Source organism: Brachyhypopomus gauderio, chromosome 7 (assembly GCF_052324685.1).
Source record: "Brachyhypopomus gauderio isolate BG-103 chromosome 7, BGAUD_0.2, whole genome shotgun sequence".
Taxonomy (NCBI): Eukaryota; Metazoa; Chordata; class Actinopteri; order Gymnotiformes; family Hypopomidae; genus Brachyhypopomus; species Brachyhypopomus gauderio.
Window position 1 is genome coordinate 15,365,433 of NC_135217.1, and position 21,014 is coordinate 15,386,446.

Below are 21,014 nucleotides of genomic sequence, written 5' to 3' on the forward strand. Positions count from 1 at the left end.
TAATTGCAATTCATCACTCTTCGCAATCTAGAGTTAATAAAAATTGCCACCATAAAAACAGCAAACTTTGTGAAAACCAAAATTTGTCCCAGTCTCAAAACATTTGGCCATGGCTGTAGGTGTCTCAAGCATTCATTCCTGCACACCACCTACTGACCTAGTGAACTGCACTGCTTTTGGGGACTGGTGCCAGTCCCAGAGGAATGGTGTTTGTGCCTGTATGTAGAAATACCCAGTGACAGCAATTAGGACCTAGTGCAACTAATAACTGCTAAGAACAGCCCTCTGACTAACATTAATTAAAGATAATTAGTACAGGATGGGGTTAAGAGTTAATTAAATAAAGAGACAATAAATTATGCCCCTGTGATGATAAAGGAAATCATGGGGAATATGAATTGATGGGTGAGATCCATTCATTAGGGTTTGATTTCCAAACATCCTCCTATACAACCAATATGTTAGGCCTAACCTTCAGCCAATCATTTAGAGACCAGGCTTAGATTTACCAGTTAAAGTAAGACTTGTGACTTTGCAAGTTCTCCCACTTAGAAATCATGGAGGGGTCTGACATTGTTATCTTGGGTGCACTATGAGAGACATAATCCAATAAATAAATAAATAAAAAGCCAGAAATCACAAGGTATGATTTTTAAATAATGTGTGTTACTGCTGCAAATAAGTATTTGTATATTCAATAATATATATATATATATATATATATATATATATATATATATATATATATATATATATATAATAATAGTATATTCAATAATACAGGCCTGGTCAATGACATGATGACCAAAAAAGTGCCTTACGACGACGCCCCTAAAAAGTTGGTTAAAGACCCTTGCTCAAGGAGAGACAAGAGCTTGGCAGCCTGGCAGACTTGGAAGGACTTGGAGAATTTCGCCAGACTCGCCGAGGCTCAAAGACTCGAACTCGTTGGAAAAGCGCCAAACCATTGTGACCAACAGAGTGCTGGACTCACACCGAACACCGCAGAGTCCATGGACGTAATTTTGATTTCAAAAGTGGGGGGGACATGGATTCGTAGCTATTTAAATATTTGGTTTTAACCGTAAAAACTGGGGGGGACCAAAGCCGGCTTTTGAAAAAGTGGGGGGGACATGTCCCCCCCGTCCCCCCCCAAAATTACGTCCATGGCAGAGTCCACTGGAGCGAAGATAAAAGACCGCAACAAGCTCTCACTGAGTCCAACAGAAGATTCTTCTAGATTTTATTTTATTTTCTTTATTTTACGTGTTGTCGTCAAACATACTTTTATTAGTCTAGTTTTCAAGTCAAGCTCATTTTCTTTCCCAGTTATCTGCACAAGTTTGTCTGCGCCCTCCAGCTGCGACTGTGACATCACCGCTAAGCCTTCGTGATTTGAGCCGTCTTGTGAGACCTGCTCCGCAGACCTTAGCCGCCTCAGGAAGCGAACCATGAACGCACACCGGTTGGTCCCCTTCACATGCCTCTTCAACGAAGTAAGATGCTCAGTTCATATGCTGATTTTGGATTGCCAACTTCTATTTCTCTCGGAGTCCGATCTAGTAAATACTGTTACCATTAACCTGCCCAAACTTTCTCTTTCTCCTTTTCTATTCTCTAAAGACCTTGTGTCCGTCCCTGGGTCCTACGCTAGTTAGGCAAGTCTTAGGGTAGTCATATAATCCATTTAAATCTCATGACTGTCGATAACTGCTCATCATTCGCTGTTGTTGTTTAATTTTATATTCCTTGTTGTTCACCATTATATCCCTGGTTTAGATTAGTAGATTCACATATAGGTTTAATTTCATTTTGAGCCAAATCATTCATGTGCTATTCTTCATGTCAATTGTAATGTTAACCATTTAATAAATTTGGACATTTATTCATTAATCTGGTCATGGTGGTAAATACATATTTTGGTCAATGGTATTAGGTCACTGCACGGTACCAGAACTTAACCCTTTAGTAATGAGTAATTCCACCTATCTCTGTTATAACAATATTGGTTCCTGAGCAATCAGGATGGTGCCCTGTTCATAATCCATAACTAACATATGTATCCGCTACAGACGTCTTAGTGCATTATCCACAGTAACCTTGGTAACGGTGGTGCCAGCTCTCTTCAGGTCATTGACCAGCTCCTCTCATGTAGTTCTGGGCTGATTCCTTACCTTTCTTAGGCTCATTGCTATGCCACGAGGTGAGATCCGGCATGGAGCCCCAGTCAGAGGGAAATCCTGTTTAACTTCTTCCATTTTCTAATAATTGTTCCAACAGTTGATCTTTTTTCACCAAGCTGCTTTGTAATTGCCCCATAGCCCTATCCAGTCTTGTGGAGGTGTACAATTTTGTTTCTGCTAATGACCTCAAGCAGTTGCTTCTAATTTAGAATAATAAGTGGAGTGGAGGTGGACTTTTTAGAGGCGCGCTAACAGGTCTTTGAGGGCCAGAATTTTTGCTGATTGGCAGGTGATTAAATACTTCTTTGCAGCAGTAACACACAAATTATTTTTAAAAATCATATGTTGTGATTTCTGGATTTTTTAAATTATGTTTCTCACAGTGGACATGTACCTATGCTGAAAATTTCAGACCACTCCATGATTTCTGTATCTACAAGGCTCGGCCTGTGGAATCTAAAGTAGGCTATATGATTATATACACACAAGCTGATTAGCTTTATACTCACCTTGTATTTTGAGCTAAAACTTGGTTCAAATTTAAAACTGATCAAGTTTATTAATAAAACTCATCATATGCAATTTGGAGGTATATCAGGTATATTTGGAAATCACATTTGAATGTGATCTACACGAGTCACGTGGTTACTTGCTGTCTTCCGTTCACCTCATAACTGGCAAAACATTAATCCCCACTGTGATGACATCACAATGAGGATTGCTGTAGTGACATCGTCAATAATGTTTCCAGATCTCTCATTTCGTGGAGGGTCGGAAGGGGATTCTGGAAGCAGCAGATGACCCTGCCAATCCACACCACTTCTTCACACAGCTCATCACAATGGGTGCCATTCAATGGGATGAGCACAAGGGTCACCACAGCCACCTCAACACGCAGCATGTGAGAATCCCTACTGCCCCCATACTCAAATAGCGGCCCGCCTATTTCTGGCCCGCGAGCTGTTTTGAAAAGTGTTTTTTTTTTTAGGAATCTTTTTTTTTTCAATCGCGCTATCCGCTCTTATTTTGAAATCGCGCACCGCGATCTCAAGACGATGCCGGGGATTGCCTTTATGGCAACAACAAACAGGTAGCAGACGCCCCACCTACCCCCCCCCCCCCCCCCGTCGACAGTTTACGTTCGCTACCCCCCGTAACCGGCCCCCTCAGTGATTGTAAAAAATAAAATGTGGCCCGTCATCATTTCTATTTGAGTACCCCTGCCCTACTGTCTCCCTGACTACACAAAATAAGCAATTTGCAGACACAAAAATAGATAGGGACCAGTGCCCACTCCTAAATCACATGTATGTGCATATACATGCACACAAGTATGTTACCTGTATGTGATGATATGGGGGAGTGAGGTCGAGGAAGAGCTGAGGACTGTCCGCTTCCTATGAGACTTTTTCTGTTGCTTGTCCTGCAACTATAAAAACATACATGTTCAGACATATTGTTTCAAATGGCCTTAAATATAAATAATCACATGATCTATGTAAGCTAATTTATCAACATGTTATTCAGTGCTGTTGACCTTCATTAATAACAATAATCACTCTCATTAAGATTCCTAACATTTGGGCAATTACCCTTTTATGAGAATTATCAAAATGGGACCAAAGGGCCAAACTCATTTATTGCACCCAAACTTGTTTGAAAAGTCTAAAACCTGTCTGTCCTGAAATTCTACATATGCTTTTCATCGGGCTAAACTTATTAGCCTCTCCATCACACCAGACCTGCAAAACAGGCAGACAGAAGGTCCTTGTGAGGCAAGAAAATGGCAAAGTGTCAGTGTGTTGGGTGCATTTAGACCAGGGGTGCCCACAAGTTTTCAGCTTGTGAGCTACTTAGAAGATGACCAAGTCAGAAAGATCTACCTATGTATTTTTTAACAGCGTGTGTCGATCGTCGACCGGGGGGTGGGGGGGGACGGGGAGGTGGCGATGTGTGTCGATCGTTGACCGGGGGGGTAGTTGTCATGCGATCTACCCACACTTCCTTCGCGATCGACCGACGTAATGGGTACTCCTGATTTAGACACATGATGTCTGAACCTACATTCACATAAGATGCTATGAAGGCTTGCTACATTAAAAAAAGAAAACAGACATACTACCATCTTAATCTGCACAAACGAAACCACTTTCATTTTCCACAAAACACATTCAGAAATTCCAAACAGTAAGACAGCTTTCATCCCAGTGTTTACACTGCCTTTTTCCACAAAACATTCAGAAATGCCAGACAGTGCAACCATTTCCCCATTTTCTTTTACAGCTCTCATCTTTTCCAAACATCTTCCATTTTGCATTATTCCAGCTTTGTGATGCTACTGTGGGCTTTACCAACAGGACAAATAAAGCTAATTGGATTAGCTCCTCTTTGTTCACAAGAGCTTAATGAGGCTGTTTAACAAAGTTCCATACCAGAGAAAGAGGGCATGCTGACATCACCAGTGCCCCAAATGGCCACTTATGCACAAGGGTATTCAACCAATGGTGTAAAGACCAGTGTAAAATCAGACTCAATTAATGTTACTACTGTGAAATGCGGGCTGCAGAAGTAAAAGTAATACATGTAGAATTTACCTACCAAAAAACTCCAATACTCTAGTACTGTGATGTCCAATATAACATCTTGGCACAAGCCTCTATCAGCACTGGAAATGAAATTTGCTAGATGCCTTTGACATAAAATCATCAAGTTATCAAGTTACAACTACAAAGTGAGAGCTACCAATTGCCATGCTTTCCTGGTGCTTGTCACAAACATAATAAAGTTAAACAAAAAGAGAAACTAAATGTGAATGACTATTGCAAAAATTTACGTGTGATCATGGACCAACACTTAAAATTAGACAAACAGATCAACTATGTTGTTAGAGCCAGCTTCTTTCAATTAAGACTTTTAGCCAAGCTCAAACCTTTTTTATCTTTTACTATGTTTGAGAGAGTTAGCCACGTTTTTATTTCATCCAGGCTAGACTACTGCAATGCCCTCTACACTGGGGTTGCTCTAAACTCCATCTCCCAACTACAACTGGTACAAAACTCAGCTGCCCGCCTTCTGACAAATACCAGCAAGTGTGATCACATAACCCCTGTTTTAGCCTCTTTACACTGGCTCCCTGTTCACTACAGGATTAATTTCAAGATTTTAATGTTTTTTTTTAAAGCCTTAAGGGGATTGGCCCCTGCTTATATATCTGAGCTGTTACACCCCTATAGGCCAAACAGATTACTTAGATCAAATGATCAACTATTATTAGTTATTCCTAAGGCTAAACTAAAGCACAGGGGTGAGCGTGCTTTTGCGGTCATAGGCCCCAAGCTATGGAACAACTTGCCCTTGCATATAAAAACTTCCCCTAGCTTGCCTGCCTTTAAATCACGCTTAAAGACCCATCTCTATACCCTGGCATTTGATACCTTGTGAGCCTCCTTTCGTTATTTGTATTTGTATTTATTTATCTATTCCTCTATTCTTTACTTTTGTATTTTTATTCTTCTTTGTATTTTTCTTCTGTGATATCTTCTACCTGCTATTTGTGGACAGCACTTTGGTCAACTCTGGTTGTTTTAAATGTGCTATATAAATAAATTGTGTGACGCTGGGAGCGCAGCGAAGGACGAGACACGGATCCCTCTTGTGGCGACAGACGTCACTTTTATTGCAGACAATAATAGCGCAGTAAGCGCACAGCTAACATTCAAACACGCACACACAACGTGTAAACTTAGACAACGACGAGCACAAGACACTGCGCGAACGCACATTAAATAGACAGACCACATCAACCACACGTGATGACGAGACGAGCCACTGGTGAGACGGATGACAAGACGCACCCACACCCACGGAGATACACTGACGCAGACGAATAGACGCAGACAACGTTAACACACGCCCCAAAGGAAGGGTTCGGGGACCGTAGCGTGACAAATTGGAATTGGAATAAACATTTTCCCTCACAAATAAATTCCAGAATAAAGCAAACGGATTTGAAAGGATTAAGAAATGCTTTACATAAACACATGTAACTGAGGAAGTTATGTAGGGCTATAGTTTGCATACTGAACTAGCACATTTTGGACAAAGTTAAGATTTTTTTGCATTTAAAGATGCCAAGAACAGGAAACAACACACACATCTACCCAAAGGCAACAACTAGTTTGGACAAAATGACTTAAAAGCAGTTGTAAATTATCTAAAACCACTCAACATTCACTGTCTTAAGGACACAGCTGTGGTGATGTAGCCAAGGTAAATAAAAAATTAGGGGTGGGCATAGATTAATTTTTTTAATCTAGATTAATCTCACTGAAATCTTGAAATTAATCTAGATTAATCTATATTAAAATGGCTCATATGCGTGCTACCCAAGTAATGACTAAAAGTCAGTTTTTGAGATAGGGTTTCTTAATACAGAGGGCGCATTAGACCAGGGGCTCATCTCCTGTTTCCAAAATGCATCAATGACTGCTTAAGGAAGCTGTTCTACTTTGATACTTGAAGAAAAAAAAAAACATGCTCAATAAAATGTAGGCTACTTGTGTTCAAAGGTTTATTCAGTTAAACATGAATTTGTAAGCCTACATACTGTACATTAAATAACATGTTTATTCAGCTAAACATGATATTTGAAATGTAAGCCAACATTTAGTACATTTAACCTCACGGACGTAATTTTCAAAAGTCAGTTTTGGTCCTCTGTAGTTTTAACGGTTAAAAAGAAATATTTAAATAGCGACGAATCTAGTGCTAGGACCATGCAGAAAATGACCGCTCCGAGCTCCGCTAACACTTTACGTTCCTAAAAATGAATTTTCCATGAAGCAAACCTGGCGACTTCGTGGCTGCATCCATGTAAAAACACGTACGATTTGTAATTCACAGGTTTAAAAACTCGTTCTCGCCCCTACTGTGCAATTTGGTTAGGAATACAGCCGAGCTAAACTATCAAGTTGAAAGTCATCCTAGTTTGTTTACCCATTTTGACCCAGTTCCCAACCCAACTTTAAAAATAGATTAACGGCGATAATTTTTATATCGCCCGATAAGAGTATCAAATTAACGACCGCCGTAACGGCCCACCACTAATATATATATATATATATATATATATATATATATATATATATATATATATATATATATATATATATATGTACATAGGGGTTTGGGTATATATATATATATATATATATATATATATATATATATATATATATATATATATATATATATATATATATTCAGAAGCCGATCTCCAAACCCCTATGTACATTATGTACATTATTGCAGTGTACATAATCAAAGTCAACCTATTCTTTATTTATTTCCCTGTACAGCTTAATGACCGAGGAATTGGGTGGGGGATGGGGTGGGGTGTGGATCAATACAACATCAGGTTAGAGATAGTATCTGGTGCAGTGCTTGACTGGAGTGTATGAAGGGTGAAACTACTGAGGGTTTCAGAACACAAGGCTGTGGTAGACTAAAAAGAGGACACTGCACGGTTCTTACAATCCTCACCTTAATTCTAGTTCAAGAGGATCAGCCAGAAAACCTGGAACCTTTGAACCTTTCAGTGTCCCCTTCATTCATCTGTGGTGCGCTGATGATGGTGGTGATAATACTAGGTTACAGAGCACAGATTAAATATACATACTGAATTAAACATACAGTGCTGTAAACAGAACAGGGTTGGTCTTCTCAGTGTCTCTGTAGAACCACTGCTGAAATTTATATTTAACTTTTACTGTGTTGTAGATTTTTTTAAATAGAATCCAGTAGCCAATCAAAAAACATGCAAACACATTGGTTGTCCCAAGAAAATAATAACTGCATTTGAATCTGAACCTTAATGTCCAGGACAGAAATTACTTCCATCATCTCTGCCTTAAACAAAGACATAGACTAAGATGGAGCTTGGTAGTTCTTATCATCTGAAACCAACTGGTGTGAACTCACAGTTTGCTGTTAAAGGCCTGTGCAATGGGGTTCAAACCAGCAAGGGTGAGACATAGAATCACGCAAAGCAAGGCAGCCTTGCATAACTTGAATCTGTTTTTCCAAGGCAACGGTATACAAGACAATAGTTAAGAGTATGTTACTTGTTGGATGTCAGGAGTATGTTTGTATATTATGGGACTTTCTTCTGCTCTCTGCAATGATCAGTTGAGTGAAAAGAGAAAAAAAGTGAAACCCCAGTGTGAGCGCTCTGCTGCACAGACACTTCAGAACAGGACTGAAAGTACTTTGCACATTCAGACCTCTTCGATACATACTGCGAGTGCAGCTATTACACAAGTGCTCATACACATACTACATCTACTGCAAAGCTTGCCCTTTCTGGAATCTTTTTTTCCTTGTGTCCACACACTCGAGAGGCAAATAATTACAGAACATCTACCATTCAAAACTTGCAAATTCACAGTACATGAAATTATAGAGCCAACATACTGACCTACAATGCAAGACTGAAATATCTTATGGTGTAAAATTTTGTGGAAAAAAGACAGGAAATCCTTCACTATCTAAAGACTTATGTCTGTGGTTCCATTTTATTTTCTCTCCCTTTCCTTCCTGCAGAGTTATGAAACATTAATTATTCACGCAGGTTGGCAACATGCACTTCATGGCTGCCAAATGAGAGTAGATTTACCACAACTTTTTAAATGGCCTGCACACATGGGTACATTAAGCACCCTTAGCCCTTTGCTCCAAGGCACCTGCTATAGTTCACTGGTGAAATGACAGTATTCACATTTGAGATAAAATGCTACACATTGCAAAAATGTCACTTTTTTGCTTTTTGCTCCTGGGAAAAGTAAAAAATAATAATAATAAAAAATTATAATAAACAAGACAGCTTCAAGATGCTGATGGGCACTTAATAGCACATTACCTGCTCCATCTCTGTGAGATCCAGAGTTCATCAACTTCAGTCACTGAAGATTTGTATTAAAATGTTAATATTAGATGAATGTCCTACTGATAAATTCATTGTTGAACTGCACTAGAATACAAGACAAAAGATGTTACCCAAGTTACTGAAGACATCCATGTTAAATTCTTCAATGTTTTACACAATTCCAACACAAACTATTCTTATCCACTATACATACAGTACTTTAGGAACATCTAGGTTGCCTTCTCTCATCAAGAGCAATTCAATACATTAAAATGTATTTCCCCTTTCAAAACAAAACCAGATTATCAGAAAATCCTCTGTGCTCACTGTGATCAGCTATGTGGGTCTCTGAACATTAAAGGGGAGAGACACACAAAAGGGTTTCAGGTAAAGGTTGTGAAGGCTTCGACAAAAGCATCCTTACAAAAAATACAAGCAGAATCAAGTTTTTTCTTCTCCTGTGGCACAAAAGATACAACAATATTTTGGCTTTCATTTCAGAGTACTGGGTCAGTTGAACTAATGTCAGTAGAATAACAGCCCACCCACTGAAAGGCTGAAGGTACAGAATATGGTGACACAAATACACCTCAAAGTAAAACCAGTACAGCAAAAGTCATAGAGTAGTAGCATATATTAAAACAATATTTTAACCACACTGTTCATCTGATCTAGGAGTTCCTTAGATTGTTAATGTTAACTGTGACAAGATCGTTCTCTTGATGTGTAAATTCATGTGTCTATATATATATAGACACATATATATATATATTTGGGGTCACGTTGAAATGTCCTTATTTTTTAAGGAAAAGCACTGTACTTTTCAATGAAGATAACTTTAAACTAGTCCTAACTTTAAACAAATACACTCTATACATTGCTAATGTGGTAAATGACTATTGTAGCTGCAAATGTCTGTTTTTTGGTGCAATATCTACATAGGTGTATAGAGGCCCATTTCCAGCAACTATCACTCCAGTGTTCTAATGGTACAATGTGCTTGCTCATTGGCTCAGAAGGCTAATTGATGATTAGAAAACCCTTGTGCAATCATGTTCACACACCTGAAAACAGTCTAGCTCATTACAGAAGCTACAAAACTGACCTTCCTTTGAGCAGATTGAGTTTCTGGAGCATCACATTTGTGGGGTCAATTAAACGCTCAAAATGGCCAGAAAAAGAGAACTTTCATCTAAAACTCGACAGTCTATTCTTGTTCTTAGAAATGAAGGCTATTCCATGCGAGAAATTGCTAAGAAATTGAAGATTTCCTACAACGGTGTGTACTACTCCCTTCAGAGGACAGCACAAACGGGCTCTAACCAGAGTAGAAAAAGAAGTGGGAGGCCGCGTTGCACAACTAAGCAAGAAGATAAGTACATTAGAGTCTCTAGTTTGAGAAACAGACGCCTCACAGGTCCCCAACTGGCATCTTCATTAAATAGTACCCGCAAAACACCAGTGTCAGCATCTACAGTGAAGAGGCGGCTGCGGGACTTTGGGCTTCAGGGCAGAGTGGCAAAGAAAAAGCCATATCTGAGACTGGCCAATAAAAGAAAAAGATTAAGAGGGGCAAAAGAACACAGACATTGGACAGAGGAAGACTGGAAAAAAGTGTTGTGGACGGATGAATCCACGTTTGAAGTGTTTGGATCACAAAGAAGAACGTTTGTGAGATGTAGAACAAATGAAAAGATGCTGGAACAATGCCTGACGCCATCTGTTAAGCATGGTGGAGGTAATGTGATGGTCTGGGGTTGCTTTGGTGCTGGTAAGGTGGGAGATTTGTACAGGGTAAAAGGGTTTCTGAATAAGGAAGGCTATCACTCCATTTTGCAACGCCATGCCATACCCAGTGGACAGCGCTTGATTGGAGCCAATTTCATCCTACAACAGGACAATGACCCTAAACACACCTCCAAATTGTGCAAGAATTATTTACAGCAGAAGCAGGCAGCTGGTATTCTATCGGTAATGGGGTGGCCAGCGCAGTCACCAGATCTGAACCCCATTGAGCTGTTGTGGGAGCAGCTTGACCGTATGGTACGCCAGAAGTGCCCATCCAACCAATCCAACTTGTGGGAGCTGCTTCTAGAAGCGTGGGGTGCAATTTCTCCAGCTTACCTCAACAAATTAACAGCTAGAATGCCAAATGTGTGCAATGCTGTAATTGCTGCAAATGGAGGATTCTTTGACGAAAGCAAAGTTTGATGTAAAAACAATGTTATTTCAAATACAAATCATTATTTCTAACCTTGTCAATGTCTTGACTCTATTTTCTATTCATTTCACAATGTATGATGGTGAATAAGTGTGACTTTTCATGGAAAACACAAAATTGTTTGGGTGACCCCAAACTTTTGAACGGTAGTGTGTGTGTGTGTGTGTATATATATATATATATATATATATATATATATATATATATATATATATATATATATATAAAGTGGCGATTGCTTTAAGACTGCAAGGGAAGCTCAGCTTCCCCTAAAATGTCTAAAAATAAGTGATCAAACATATAGGCCTATTGTTGTGTGTACATGTCATTGACTAAATATGCGCTACAACGCGCTCAACTTTTGTTCAGAATGAGCTTCTTATCGCTGGTAACGACGCGGCTTTCCTCTCACACAGTCCCGCAGCTTCACGGTGCTTAAAACGGTGTGGACGCTGAGTGTCTACAGAGTTCAATAGTGAAGCAAAGGGTGCAGCGAAACGAGACGAGCCATTGGATGAATGCTGGGCTTTGTCCCGCCCATCGGACGCTCAGCGTCTCTGGGGGTCTATGGGGCAGTGGGCTGGCCTCGGCTGGCCCAGACGCTCAGTTTCTGCATGATGATTGGATGATCTGTCTGAAGCCGAATCCCTTTTTGATTGACAGCGAAATGAGCGAATTAGCTATCTTTTGGTGTAAACCTCCGCGTTTACATTTAATGTAAATTCTTTTAATTTTCATTCTGTTCTGAGTTGAACCTGAGATTTTCCTAATCCTCTTAGCGGCATTTTCTTCGTTAAAAACGACTAGCGACAAATCGAGCTTCTATTTCTAGTGGTTTTTGTTGTAGCTGCTTGTGTTTGGAGACTGACTTCTATCACTCAAGCCAAAATTGAGCTTCCCCTCCTTGAAAGACCAGTATCCGCCACTGATATATAATATATATATAGTATGGTCTAAGACAACCAAGGCAAAACCAGTTAATCAAAAAAGGCTTTTAAAAACAAAACCCTCCCACAAAACTCAGTGACAGCATGCATTTTCTGGTTTTAGTTGGTGCAAGGTAGAATACCAATGACCTGTAATAACAGGAAGGTGTTGCTACTTGTTTGCTAATTAAATGTTCTAAAACTGATGTCAGAAAGGAACCTTATGACACCTCCAAAAGCAGGGTGGGACACCTACTGCCTGGATCAATGGGCTTAATATTTTGTGCAATTATGAGTCACAATTTACAGTTTGTTAAAGACTATTGTGAGGGTATAGTGCACTTTCTGAACACACTTAGAAATTAAGCTCATGTAAACCAGTTTGGCCAAAAGAAAAGCATTCACTAAACAGCACACTCTGTCTGTGCTTGCTAACAGAACCACAAAGAGCTACTTTCAGATAAGTGTTCTTTTGAACCTAATGCCGAACATGACTGCTTTCATGGCATTCTCCCAATAGCTTTTCAAACCACGCCATAGTAGTACTGGTAGTAACTGCAGTTACTTGGCGACAAGAGAGAGGATGTCACAAATAATAAATTTTCCTTACTCTCGATTCCCTTCAGTCCTTAACTACACATACAAGGTAATTACATTGCGTATGTAAACTTCTTTTGTATGTGTTGAGTGGACTGAACAATGACACCTAGATTACAATCAAAAGCACCTCATAGCGAACTCAGAAGAAATACAACACAATGGCAATAAGTAGCACACGCCTTACTTGAGTGATCTTGCTTGTGACCTCAAATGGTTTCACACAATTTAAAACAAACTCGCAGCAAGCTCCACTCACTTCATTACCTTTTTGAGCGTCTGAGTGTGGATCCACTAAGAAAGTGAGGCATAGAGAAGTTAGACAGCACAGTCCACAAACTGGAGTCTGACATGGTTTCAAAGTCATGCCACCAAAAAGAACTGGTCTGCCTGGGAACACCGTCTGGGGGGAAAAGCCTGGCTTCTCTCAGGAAAGCATGCGCCCACCGCTTCACTTCTGGCTAGCTCACTCAACGAGACTGTGGCAACATTCCGAGCCAGCAGGAATCTGTCCGGGCACATATGGAGACAGCCGTGGAGTATGCCGTCAGAGGGGACGAGGTGTCCTTTGAAGCATCCTGACTCGAGAGAGTGGTGAGAGAGGAAGAGCGAGCAAGCTCCTCTGCAGTGGACTCCTAATCAGGTCATAATCGCTGTCCCTCATGCACAGCAACTGCCTCTGGGACAGGAGGACAGTACCTGTTCAATGAGGGGGGAGGGAAGGGACTTTTGTTCCCCCAGTAAAGTCTCACAGCTATGCTTCTGTCTCAATGGGCTCGAGTATGCTGTGCATCATCTAACAGGCATCTACCACCTCACATCCTGACTCAGAGGGGTTGGAGTGAAGGGAGGGGAGAGGAAGCATGTGAGTCACTGCTCACTGCTCATCATCAGCAGACAGAGCAGTGACAGTAGTCCTGGAGCTGGCCCTGCTCCAGCGCCTTCTCAAGTCTCGTTTGAAATGGAAATTTCAAAGCCTCTGAATGGACACCTCCTCTTAAAAGAGGTCCACGTCCTCCTGTATGGCCTGTATGGTGTGCCCAAACGCCCCCCCCCCCCCCCCCCCCTCCCCAAACCACACCCCAATCGGACCCCCACCTCTCTTCCACTTCAGTTCTTTTGATCCCTTCCTTTCTCCAGCTCTCCCATTTGGTCTTTTGGCTCCAGATCAGCCCAGCTTCCCTGAAAGATGTGAAAGGGTGAAGTCCCCACCCTACCCCTGTCCTGACAATTAGCCCTCGAACATGCAAAGGCAGCCAATAAGTGGAAGCCAAAGTGGGCCAGGAGGTTTTAGCCCTATGCAAGCGGACATGTCAAGACCACGTCTGAGAGAGACAGAGAGAGAGAGCAAGAGAGAGAGAGCAAAGAGACAGAAAGAGAGAGACAAATCTGAGAACACATCTGATAGGGCAGGGCGTAAACAACAAAGCTGGCCAAGATTCTTTGACACAGCACACACTAATCTGAACAGCTATTGCCACACCAACCTACAACTAATACCATACCACACACAACTAATTCCATGCCACAGTGATCGACAACTACTGCCACACTGACCCACAAACAATGCCACACTAATCTAGTGTGGCACAACATGGGGCCCATGGGGTACTACAAATGACAACAACATGAGTATCATCTTGCATACAACTACACAAACCTACACACAGCTCCCATTACCCCACACAGTGACCAAGCCAGCCTGGCCTCCTAATATTGACCCCTTATACCCTGCTAGACCAAGGACTTGATTCAAAACTTTGCCGATGTTAAGATCAGATCAGGCGGTAACCTAACTTCCTTCTTTGCTAGCAGGATCCCAGAGGGTCTGTTGGAGCAGACGGTGCTCTAGATATGGTTGTGCTCCGTTTCCATGCTCCCATTAGGAAAGGATGAATGAAAGACACAGCGAGTGAGATCAGATTCAGGCGAGGTGCTAACTGAATTCACTTTAGGTTATAATGGTGTACTGCCTCAGAGTTCACTCAAGTAAGTCCTGAATAAAACAGTCAATAAGACTCTCTTTTGAGGAAAGGTGCTCTTTCCAGGTTTTGGTTAGTAAGAGGTCTAACCAATAGATTAGGACAGCACAGATCCTACTGTAGGTGTGTGTACTTATTGTGTTTTTTCAAGCATAATCTATTAATGGTTCCTCAATTACACAGAGACTCAAAATTCACACTGTAGCAGGAAAAAGGACTATCATTATAATAATCCTTAAAAATAACCAATAACCTAACATTAAAATGAGCCCATCAGCCATAAAATATCTATACAGTATCTATACGGTAATACTTTGTCAAAACCTACACCACAATCATGTTATTATTCCTGACTACTTCAAATAAACAGTTAAGACAGCCAATAAACATAATTATGTAAACATAATAAAAAAACATTTTTAGTTTTTGTTTAGTTGATGAGAAAAACATCAAAAACATTTTTGTACAAAAATATGTTAAAGAAATTAATAGAGAAATAAAAACATAAAACTATATGCTGTTATTGTTATTTGAACCTTGCATTCAGTACTGGCTTTCAAATAATTATCCTGATGCAACCCGAGACAGACTTCCTGTCAGCTGTTGCTATTGACACACAGCTAAGCATGCTGACGAAATTACAAGATCATAATAAACCGTCTGAACAAAAGGAAAGTCCTTCTGTTTCAGCCTGCCATGACGATAACCCTTCTACCCTCTTAACAGCTTAATTTGCCTCAGGAATATGTAACAACTATTCATGAATATGTAATGTCACAGTCTTATACAAGCTTTGGTTTAGTTGTGATCTTCTGACAACCTTTCCAGTAATATGCTGTTGAGACATCAAAGCTCACTGAAGGCAAGTCATTATGTGCAAACATGACCCAATCAAATGGGTGCGAAAATAAAATGGTTTTGGTTCAATTTTCTTCTGTTAGCCCAGGGATAAATATTTGGGGAAATGGACACTGTTACTGAAGGAGAGGAAGACAGACTAAGATTCTGCACAATAACAACAGTTTGTAGTTCTAGTCATCATTAAGCAGTATGGTGTTTAGAGGCAGGGCATTCAGGTCATGAACTGAAACAGTGTTTACAAAACCAGAGCAGATGATAGACAAAGCACCGTAAAGATACATCTACAGAAATAAACTGATGTATTTTTATGTCCGTTTCCACTGTATCAAATTTATATTTGATGTATTTCATCTAGTTCTCAATGCATAGATGAGTTTCTGGCACCACACCTGTTTCCATTTCAAATGCTTCCTTTCCTAATTTAAAAGGCAGTAGCTTATAGGAACACCTTTCAAAATGGTTCACCAACATTTGAACTGACCTGATTATCTCCACATTTTGCACAAGAAGGACAGGTTCACTGACAGAGGGTGGGGAAGGGAGAACTGAAATGTCTGTGAATATTACATAAGTGCCGTGTGCCTTTCCATCACAAACCATAAGAAAGCATTGGGAAAAAAGAATACAACTGAGAATAAAGCAAAGAGCCTGTGTTCTTTTCCTTGGAACACTGGTAGCATAGACCTAACCCTCGCTCGTTGTGCAAAGACCTTTGCATGATGCTCATTTGTCTCCCCAAAACAAAATGGCCAAGTGAAAGAAGGGCACCTCTTACCTCCAGAAATGGAAGGCGTGCAGGGGACTGCAAGGGCTGCAAGGGCTTGTGGGAGTCGGGCTCAGGCTCCTCGGAGTCAAGCTGCAAGTCAAACTGAGGTTCAGAAATGCTCCTTCACCTTGACCACAGTGCCTTTACAATGTACATCATATGGAGTTTTGGACACCTTGTCATACAGTGCACATACATTTAGGCTAACTGTCCAACATCACCACATAGTAGCATTGCACATGAGCCGTGATACTAATAAGTGCCATCTTAAAAAAACTTTTACTAAAGATATTAGAGGACCTATTGACACTTTTCAGTGCCTGCCTGATGACGAGTTTTTAAAATATTTATTATTCTACATTTAACAAAGACCATTTTGCCAAGAGCATTTTCCTCTGCTAATTTGTTTCACAACCAATAAACTATCACCTATCAATTCTCAATATTCCTCCTTAGTGAATACTATCCTAAATTTCTAGACAATCAACCTACATATTCACACTTCAGAAGTCATCTAAAAAAAACTGAGAAACTGTTACAAAAAATGCTTTGACATGTCCTCCAAAATGTGAACATCAGTGTCTGTATCTTTTGATAAAGGCCTCGTGCATGTGTGTGCATGAAGGCCTTGGTGCTGCAGGGCCCATGCGTCTATTGATGAGCACATTAAACGAATCACATCAGCTGGAAGTGCTGAACGGACGGGTTAGGAGATAAGTGTGCATCATGTCCTTAGCAACAACTAGCTATGATGCAACATGCAAAGCACACATGTAAATTCATTCTGCCTGTGACCTCCAGAAATGCAATCAGATCTCTTTATATCTCATCAAAATAGCATGATCTCCTTCAGCCGTAACAGAGGACACCCCATAAACACGCAGAGGGATTATGTTTTCGCATTAGAGGCTCTGCTGTAGATGCTACAATAACAATAACACAGTGGATACTGGGCTAAACAAACAAATCATGTCTCTAGAGGGGTAAATCAGCCATTTGCTATGATCGTTTGTCTTCACTGAGAAGCAATGAATTGTGGAGTGAGAGAGGAGAGACATGTCTATGGACGTCACCTCTGAACGGACATGCAGCCTGGCAGGTTGCACAGCTGCTGCAGTCCCCTTGGATCCAAGCTAACAAACCAGGTTCCTGGGCAGCTTTTTTTCTTTTTTCTTTTTTTTGCTGATCCAAGATCAGCCTCATGCATACACCAGGCTTTAGACATAACAAGAGAGAATCTCAAAACTAGTCTGAGACCAGCACAAAGCGCCTCGTGGCACCATGAGCCAGCACAGCCCAGTTGGTGCTAGCATAAGGCTAGCCTGTCTGTATTTACCACTTAGCTGTTGTGTTAAATGCCAACATAGAAAAAGCGCAACACACATAAATGAAGATGTCCGCTGCAGACAAATGAGATGAGAGACAGAGAGAGAAGGGGAGAGAGAGAATACTCACTCCAGCGTGAGACCCGGGATCCTCAGCCTTTCCCGCTGGGCTTTCATGGCTGCACTGTTCTCGCTTGCTCTATTGTGTACATGATTTTCTCCCTGCTTACAACCTCATGTGCTGACAAAGAGCTGAAAAAGCAGGCTCCGCTGCGGAGGAATATTGCTCTGAGCGGCTTCCACCGGTGCTCAAGGGAAGTGGGGGCCAGGGGCGAGGTGGAGGGGGGTGGGGGTGGGGGGGTCTTCTGGTTTTTCGGTCCTTCAATTTAGACACTGGACTGTCAGATGAGATCGTCAGCTGTCTGTAGAGAGCTGGGAGGCTGGACAATAGCTTGATTCCCCTCCCATCCTGCATGCCTCCCTCCCTCTCTACTTCTTCCTCTCTCGCTCTCCCAGACACAAACACACATGCATGCTTCAAGCCAGCCCCTCCTCCATCGGTGGAAGACCCTTACATTATCAGAGCACAGCAGAAAGCAAGCATTTCAACAGCTCGGCTCTAGACCTTGCCAGCTTTACAGACATAATGCTTTTAGTCTGCATGGAGATTTACACATGGTTCATACCTCAATCCGTGCTGTGGACTTCTATGTGATTGGCACAACAGACCAGTGATTACATTGTGAAATGGACAATAAATGGCGGCTCCACTCAAGTGTAATGTGGCAAGTTCTGCCTCACTATCTCGGTTTCTCGGTGTCCTTGAAAGTAAATAATTAATTTGCACTTCAGTTCATCGTGACATCATTGAAATTGGTGTTGTTTGTGCAAGAATAAAAAACTAACAAAAACAACCTTAAAACCAAAAGCAGACTGTCCACAGGGATAACTGAAAACTGTTTCTGTTCACTTCACAATGATCCCCACACACTTGCAATTTGTCAACCAGCACATAAAAAGAATTAAGGGTGATGTTGGACAGGTTTGTGGTGCTATGGCACTTTCACACAATCTGTGGACAATTCACCAGAGACCAAGGTGTTCAGAGACGTTCAAAGTATGAACACTAGACCTGAACACACCTTCTGGGGCACGTTCAATTACCTTCCCGGAACTTTGGAAACCTCATTCAAAATTCAAGAGAATTATATCTGAGCCATGTTTAACCCCAATCAACACACATTTAATAATTATAATAACACTTATGTCTGTAATTTTTACAAAAATAAAGCAATGGTGCTTAGTAATTTGAAAACCAACTCCAAGTGCACTACTAATTAGGCTTTAGTTCAGGAAAAATAATAAATTATTTATCACTGATGGCTCGGTCAAGGGAATGCACAATTGGCAGCACATGTTGCATGTCAAGAATGGGTGAAAGAGTCTGTGACACAGAACTGGAGCGGGTCAAAGAAGTGCTGTTAACCAGCTGTACGTCATGCCGGATATGGGCTATCAGAACCCAGAAACTGGTATCAGTGGCATTCGTTAATGTACAGTCAGGGACTGAGCCAGACACCATCACAACCCAGAAAAAATATTGCTATGATAGCATGCTGCGTAGCCACATTAAATGTGTCCACAGTACTGCATGAGCAGGGTTGCCAACTTTTCAAGATCACTTGGAGTGAGGTTTGAACCAGGAGTGTAAATTGTTGATGGGTGGGGTGGGGGGGTGGGGTGTTTGGCGAATGTAAGTTGTTGGCGGGGGGGTGGGGTGTAAAATGGACACAAATTAAGTATTATATCGCGATCGATCGATCGCCAGTGGTTGGCGTCAGAGTGAACTAGTAACCAGAGGTGGGTAGAGTATTCAACAATTTTACTCAAAAAATAAAATTTTTTATTATAAATAAATATAATATATAAAATTTATTTATTATAAATAATTTGTATTTTTGTTTGTTCCTAATTATTAGGCCTGTGTAACTTTAATGTGTTCCACAAAGGCACTAACTGATGAGATTGTCAGCCAATACATGTAGCTACAACTTGACGCCAACTGAATTTGTTCAACTAAATCATCATATATTGCTAGTGTGTATACTCAGAGTGTGAATTGGTTTTTAGTATTGCACTGCGTTACATTTAATAATTACATCATACAAACATATACCTCAGATATAGCATTAGACAAAATTATACATACGGCAAACTTATCGCATCGTGTTTCCTCAAATTTGATGTTGAGTTCTTTAGGCTGAAATGTCCACAGGTTTTGGCAGACACAACTGACAGCGCATTATATAACTGTCTTTTTACACATTTGTAATGTAAACATTGGCTGTATGAGGTCAGGGATGCTCGGTAGGTTTTTCTGTCACTTTCCTGCTACCGGTGGAAAAAGTTTGCTTAGGTGATCACGTGACTGACCGGTTTCATTTGATTGGTCACTCATACTCAGGTGACGAGACGTTGATCAGTCTTCTCACTGAAAAGATGAATTATATACAAAACGAAAGTAACGGTAGCGCGTGGCGCAAATCCGATTGTAACAGAGTAAAAGTCACGCTTTTCTCAGCACATATTTACTCAAGTAAAAGTAAAAGTCATTCATATTAAAACTACTCTTACAAGTACATTTTTGTCCAAAAAGCTACTTGAGTAAATGTAACGGAGTAAATGTAACGCGTTCCTACCCACCTCTGCTAGTAACTCATTGAATCATAGATATGGATCAGAGGTAAATAAACTAGATTTTTTTTTCAGCGTGAGAAATCGGATGTGTGGCGTGTGAAGACAAATGTCAAATGCGTGAGAGTTGTCAACCCTGCATGAGGGTTGGTATTTACTAACCAAAATACCATGTGATTTAGAAGAGAGTGGGAGGGAAGGAGGAACAGAAGGAGAGAGGGAGAGTGAGGAGCGCCCTCTGTGGCAGACGTGTTTGCTTGCTCTGCTCCTGGATCTTACTTCTTTTGCTTTTTTTCCCCTTTCTTGTATGTTTTTATTTATTGTTTTGGAGGTAGTACACAAATGCCATGCACTACGGACTTACAGCAGACAGGCATTATTGGACATTGCTGTACATATACCAGACTTTACTGGACATATTCTACTGGAGCTACAACCCATTGTGTGCTCCTATAGCAACCACCGCTGTTCCCGTCAAGGCCCATTCCCATTCAAATGCGTGAGATTCAGCTGGAGACTCATTCACTACACCGGTGT

General features: G+C 40.9%; 1 protein-coding gene and 1 long non-coding RNA gene across 9 annotated transcripts in view; one reads left to right on the forward strand and one right to left on the reverse strand.

Moving 5' to 3' along the window:
* The window catches only part of LOC143519038 (uncharacterized), a 59,458-nt gene extending 57,931 nt beyond the window's left edge, over positions 1-1,527 (forward strand). The window contains exon 8 of the long non-coding RNA XR_013132341.1: positions 1,330-1,527. This is a non-coding gene — a long non-coding RNA (uncharacterized LOC143519038). The remainder of the gene's footprint in view (positions 1-1,329) is intronic.
* The window catches only part of mast4 (microtubule associated serine/threonine kinase family member 4), a 170,165-nt gene that overhangs the window by 34,495 nt on the left and 114,656 nt on the right, over positions 1-21,014 (reverse strand). For 3 of the 8 annotated variants that reach the window (XM_077012051.1, XM_077012050.1, XM_077012053.1), the window contains 2 exons: positions 16,468-16,548; positions 3,524-3,612 (listed from right to left, as the gene is read on the reverse strand). In XM_077012051.1, coding sequence (XP_076868166.1) covers positions 3,524-3,612; positions 16,468-16,548 — 170 coding nt within the window. Of the gene's footprint in view, positions 1-3,523; positions 3,613-13,116; positions 13,295-16,467; positions 16,549-17,913; positions 18,135-21,014 lie in introns of those variants that run through there. The other 5 variants (XM_077012052.1, XM_077012057.1, XM_077012054.1 and 2 more) reach the window with 4 other exon arrangements.